Below are 5,967 nucleotides of genomic sequence, written 5' to 3' on the forward strand. Positions count from 1 at the left end.
GATCTTTTGAGTCTGCTGTTTGCTGAGGCCCTTTAAAGACAGACAGGAAGTTTCCACCCCCCCTTTACCAAAGTTGCAGTGTTTTGTATTGGAGCCTTAGCAGCAGCATGTTATCAGGAAGCAAAAACAGGTCTGACCCACTTGACACCCATTACCTAGAAACGGAACAGCCCAGTGCTGCAAAGGGGTTTGTTATGCAAAAAAAATAAATTGCTATGCAAGCTTCAAATTTGCATGTTTCCATAGCAAAGTCCCAACTTTGCATGAGTGTGCTGGGCTGTCAGAGGAGTGCAAGTAGTAGCAGCCTTAAAAACAGATGGAAAAAAAAAAAAAAAAAACAAACCCCCACACCCAGGCCACTGGGTTTCTGCATGCAGGAGTGGTTGGCCATGTCACAGAGGACAGACATCTTGGGCCTATCCACCTGATTCAGTGACAGCTGGACCTGTATGTGCATTCAGAGCGGTGCAGTGAAGGACAGAGCATGACCTAAAGGCACTGGACACCCACTATGTCCTTGCCCCCACTCTACGCAAGCTGGGAGGTCAGCAATTCTCAACCAGGTGCTTTAAGACCCTTGCAAGGGTGCTTGCCACACAATGGCCGCACCATTAGGCATGCAACAGTGATTCACAAGATAAACCCAAAGATTTCATGTAGTGTTAAAAACATCCTGCTCTGCTGTGGCTTTTCTGAGCACTTTGCAACATAAGGGCTGCTCTGGTACTTTCTGGTAGTCTGAAAGAGGAGTGAAAGGTCTGAGGGTGAAAGGTGTGAGATGGTGTTTTCCAAGGGGGCCCTGGAGTCTAAGAAGGGGCTTCTTGGGTCTAAGAAGGTTGAGAATCATTGCTTGAAGTCAAAGGCTGCCAAGACTCTAGCACTTACCCAGTTTTAGAGAAGAGCCTCAAAGGGTCACGTGGCAGTGTTATCAAGCTGCTGTCTCAGAACCCAGGCATTCTTCTATCGGCATCCACTTCCACAGGAAAGTCTGCAGTGAAGAGGGGGAGGGGGAAGGGGTCTGTGCTTTAGGATAAATTCATGTCATGGTTTGAGGTCTCCTTGATTTGGAAATAAAAAGGATCCTTTCCCTCCAGCCAAGAGCTTAAGATTATCTTGCAACTTGGCTGCTCTACTGTGCAATTAATAGAAGCCCCTGGCTAGGGGCTGTTTAAATATAGAGGCCAAACGTCATATGCTTATGTGGTTTATTTTCGTAGGAGACTGTGCACAGGAAAGCATACCAACCAGCCCAAGTGGCAGAGGAGCTAGGATCTAATAGAGCAAGCACATTTCCTGGAGGAGGTGGGGAACATATTTACTTTGTACACAATTTAGCCTGACATTCAAGCAGGGCAGGAAATGCTGATGGAAAAAAACTGACACCCTTCAAATAAGAAAACTAGATAAGAGTTGCAGCCATGGTGCATTCAGGCTCTAAACCAGCCGCTCCCTTTGTGGCTAAGCAGGGCTCAGCCACCCGCTGCAACCGGGAACGCCTTCCTGCAGCCCTGTGTGATGTCTGTGCTGCACGCCTTGCCTGCAAGGGCTGAAGAGCAGCTTCCACTACCTAAAGCGAGGATTCAACCCCCTCCTCCTCAGAACTGTGGTCTCTTGGATTCATTTAACTCTCAAAGCAAGCTGGTAGCTGGGGGCACAGGCCTGCAGCATACTTGGGGGTCACGAACACAAGCACAGGCATTCTCAGATCCCCATTGTAGTGAAGACCCTTTGCAGAAAGTTTAGGGACAGCTGGAAGCAAGGAGACAAAGGAGGATCACAGCATAAACTGGTGGGTTGTCACACCTTCCTGGGGAAAGGTCCAAGGCTGAGTGGAATAGCTTTGGGATTATAACTCAGCAGAGTTGCCTTAGCTTCTATGTAAAGGAAGTACAACAAAAAAGTTGCTACCGCATAACGGAACAGAAAAACATCATTTATTGACAAACCCAGGATGCTCACTTGAGTAAATAAGCAAGCCTCATGTTAGCACCATGTTTAGTCTCAATTTAGTTTTACATTAGCTTCCAGCACTAGGCAGGTTAATCCTCACCGCATTCAAACCTCACTCCGACCAAATTCGAGTGAAGCGGCTCTACAGAACAGGTAACAAGCCAGCTGCTGAACAGAGCTCTAAAACTCAACATCCAATCACCCTGCCAACCATGTCCAGCCTGAAGTTTAACCTGCTGAAGGACTGAATTTAGACTGTCAGGTTAAGGGATGCATAGTATTGATCAAAGATTCAATCCGATTCAGCTGTTTTTATTGTTGCAGAGATTGTTACATTCAAGTAGTTCACCTTCAAGTTGGGTCTTTAAGAAATAGTTAAAAAATAAATGCAGAAGGAAAAGGAAACAACTGCCGTCAGCTGTTGCTAAGACGGGCACCCCCAACTGAACCTGAACTAGATAAAAAATAAAATTAGAATCTTAAACGGTTGCCAGAAAAGGTGACAGGACACAGAGAACCAACTGGGTTCCTGATCTTTATACCAAGGAAGTAGTATTGTCACCAGGCCACAAGGAAGAGAGCTTCTGGAAGGCAAGTCAAGAGAGAAGGTTTGGTTATAGAAAAATGCTACAATGTCTGTGAAGTGGTCACAATTCTGGAGCCATATTCAAAAGTCCTCATTACACCTTTATCAAAAAGAGATAAATCTTTGTAAAAATGTACATATGCTACAGTTTCATAGACATTTACACGGTTCTTTCTGTACAGCCTCCCCACCCACAAGTTTTTACATACTTACAAATGCACTCCCCACCTCATCTTTAGCCTCAGATGTTTTTGTGATCTGAGGGGGCAATTGTTACTGCCTAGAGAGCTAACATACAATAGGCTGAGGCCTTTTAACAGGCTATCAATAGTAAAGTAGCTACAGCAAGGAGGTCAGGGCTTTTGGCTTTCAAGGCAACTGAACCCTTCTATTGCTCATGGAATGTATGTGGTGATTGGCATCCAAATGCTTCTAGTTTAACAAGAAAGCTGGTCGTTCCAGACCTAATGAATGCTAAGGCCCTATTTATTCCCCAGTAGCCTACAGTCAGGACTGTGCTAAATTAAAATGAAACCCATTCCACACATGGCCATCATTCCAAATCTAACAAACTCAAGAAGTCCAAGACAAAAAACAAAAGAAAACCAAAACAAACTCCTGGTGCACATAGACTTGCTCAGGGGAACCATTCCACTAGGGATTTAAAAAAAAAAAAAAAGAGTCTATTTCTAGTCCTCTTATGCTTTCAGTTGTGATTCTGCCTTGGAAGATGTGGAATACTGTCCTTGTTTTTTTATCCCTCCATTTTCTGCTCCCGTTAGCAAAAGAAAATCCTTGTTGGTATCCTCACTCTGATTGGATGACAACCTTCCTGTATGCAAGAGGACCAATGGGATTCCCAGATGTGATCCCTCAAGAACATATTCGTAAATACTCCACAGTTGAAAGCGTGCAGGTGTCTAGCTCCAGTCTCAAGTACTAGCTCGCTTGGAATTCAGTCACTGACCCCATGTTCCGGGGCTCACCGTATCATATACGCCAAGCTTGCTCCCAGTCCAGCCACGCCTGCAAAGGCCATCAGAACATTTCTGATGCTACCTTCTAGATCCTCTACATGGAAGAATTCAACAAATCCCTCCTAGAAGAAAGAATTGAAGCATTAGTTTCACCACCAGCCAACCCAGACTTTTCTCCGGGGCTCACAATCCATTTGCCTTCGGGAATGACTACTGTTCCCACACCAGCACAACACTGATTACAAAGTAACCTTGTAGAGGGAGGCTTACATCAGTGAAAGAAACAAGGAGCGGCACTGTAACAGATGAAGGGAAGTGGTTTGGAATTGGGACCTGAACCCAGAAGCTCAAAGCAAGTGAATTCAACCTCCTTGCTCTCCAGCTAAAACTGGGGGGATACATCCACTTGCTTTTCCTAAGTGCTCTTGAATTAATGGGAGAAGAGTGCTCAACATGCAGCCAACATCACAGGGCCCTGTATCATTTGGACAGGGCCATAAACGTGCAGCCTGCCTGCACTGCATCAGCCAGGGATTTAATCAGCATGGGAACTCAGCCTCTGTACACACCTAGGCATCACAGAGTTTGGTGGGGATAGGACAATATTACCAGGCTGAGGGACAGCACAATCATTAAGCACACTCAGTACCTGCGGCAACTCACTTACCCAGCCTCGTTGGCTGACTAGCCAGTCTCGTTTGTCTGTCACAAGCAAATCTGTGATGATCCCTGCTAACGTGTTGATGCAGTTCTCCTGGTTTATGCTTTTCAGGTGCTTTGCAACAAAGGCACCAAAAGAGATGAGTGTCACCACTCTCCCCCAGTTTGTTACCCCATCACTGAACATGTGGGTTGCAACTGCTGATACGGACTGCAGATCCTCCTCATTCCTGATTTCTAGCTTCCGGAGCATCCCTGAGGAAAAGACCAGCGTCAGAAACAAGCACATACTGGAACTACACAAGCACCACGCTCCTGAGCCCCACACAACCTGGTCCTTGCAGAATATTTGCAGCCAAACATTAGCTGGTTTCCCAAGGACATTGTCAGGCTGATTAGAGAAGCAAACCCCCCTCTGCCAAAAGACGCAAGAACACAGGGCAGTCACCATCTGCATAGGCAAGAGTTCAGCCCAGAGGCTTTAATGGACAATTAACAGAACCATTTAGGTCACTGTCATGAAATTATTTCCAAGAAGGGACCGAGTGCTGCACACACTTACAGATTTGCAATAAAGTCTGGAGCAGTCAGATGTAGCCTGTCAGTCTTGCAAAAAGCCTTGTGTGGAGAATTTAAAGTTCCACCAGATTTAAAATAAGGAAGAAAGAGCATCATGACTGCTTCCTTACTTGAAAAATGTGAACTTTTTACATAAGGAGAATTAAGACTCTGGCTTGCTGTGAAACAGAGGCATCTCTGTTATTAGGATAACTGCTAACCATTTTGACCTACAGGAACCCCTCATGAATAAGCACAAGACATGCATTTCAGAAACCGAAACCTTTCTTGTTATTATTCAAGTTGGCAGAATGCTTCCTCAAACCAGCTTCTCTTCTTAACAACCACAACGGAGTTTAGCAAGTGCTCGAAACTGTTTCGTTGCCCTGAATCATTGCTTATTCCAGCAACATACCCAGAACTCGGGCAAGATTATACAACTGGATTAAAGCCAGCCGCATATCTATCGTCTAATTCTGTTCCCATGGAACGAAGCCCAATTAAAGCCTTTTTATGCTTCAGTCTGACAGTCAAGTACCCTATGGAAAGTCTGAATACTTGAATGGTTAAGAGACCCTGAATGTTAGAAGAGCTGAGGGTTCTTTTCAAGGAGATCAAATTTCTTTCCATTTCCTTTTAAACCAAAGATCACATGGAAGCAGGGTTAGAAGGCACTGCATAGGGTTTAGTTCAGACCCCTGTGCAAGGCAGGATCTTCCCAGCCACCCCAGCCAAGTGTCTGTCCAACCTGCTCAGGAGTATTTCCAATGATGGAGATGCCACAACCTCCCTAAGAAAGCCTGTCCCAGCTGGCTGACCCCCATCAGCAGAAAGCTCCTCATCTCCAACCTCAATTTCCCCTGCTGCAGCTTGAGGCCATTGCTCAAGCAAAACGAAAGAAAAAATCCATCTCCGTCCTCTAATCGCTCTCTAAGATTTTATGGAATCCATAATTCTATAAACCCTCTCTAATTGTCCTCGCTATAATCACCCTTCAGGTTTAAATGCTACCTTCACATGCTCTGTGGTGGAGTATAGAAGCAAGAATACTCCTATCCCAGAAGTAGCACTGCTCTAGAGGGGCAAGGATACTCCTATCCTAGGAATAGCACTGTTCAAAAGCATCACTTCAAAGGCCTTTACAGGCTGGTGGTTACCACGGTGTCACTTAAGCAAAAGAATCATGAAATGAAGGCTATGGTTGAGAAACTGAGTGCTTAGTGCAATAACTCTTTC

General features: G+C 45.3%; 1 protein-coding gene across 1 annotated transcript in view; it reads right to left on the bottom strand.

The window, feature by feature from the left end:
• Positions 1 to 1,188: 1,188 nt before the first annotated feature.
• MCL1 (MCL1, BCL2 family apoptosis regulator) overlaps positions 1,189 to 5,967 on the bottom strand; it is a 23,428-nt gene continuing 18,649 nt past the window's right edge. The window contains exons 2-3 of the mRNA XM_006036660.3: positions 4,181 to 4,428; positions 1,189 to 3,635 (exon numbers count right to left, since the gene is read on the bottom strand). Coding sequence (XP_006036722.3) covers positions 3,519 to 3,635; positions 4,181 to 4,428 — 365 coding nt within the window. The 3' untranslated portion in view covers positions 1,189 to 3,518. The remainder of the gene's footprint in view (positions 3,636 to 4,180; positions 4,429 to 5,967) is intronic.

This window comes from Alligator sinensis, unplaced genomic scaffold (assembly GCF_000455745.1).
Source record: "Alligator sinensis unplaced genomic scaffold, ASM45574v1 scaffold838_1, whole genome shotgun sequence".
Classification (NCBI taxonomy): domain Eukaryota; kingdom Metazoa; phylum Chordata; order Crocodylia; family Alligatoridae; genus Alligator; species Alligator sinensis.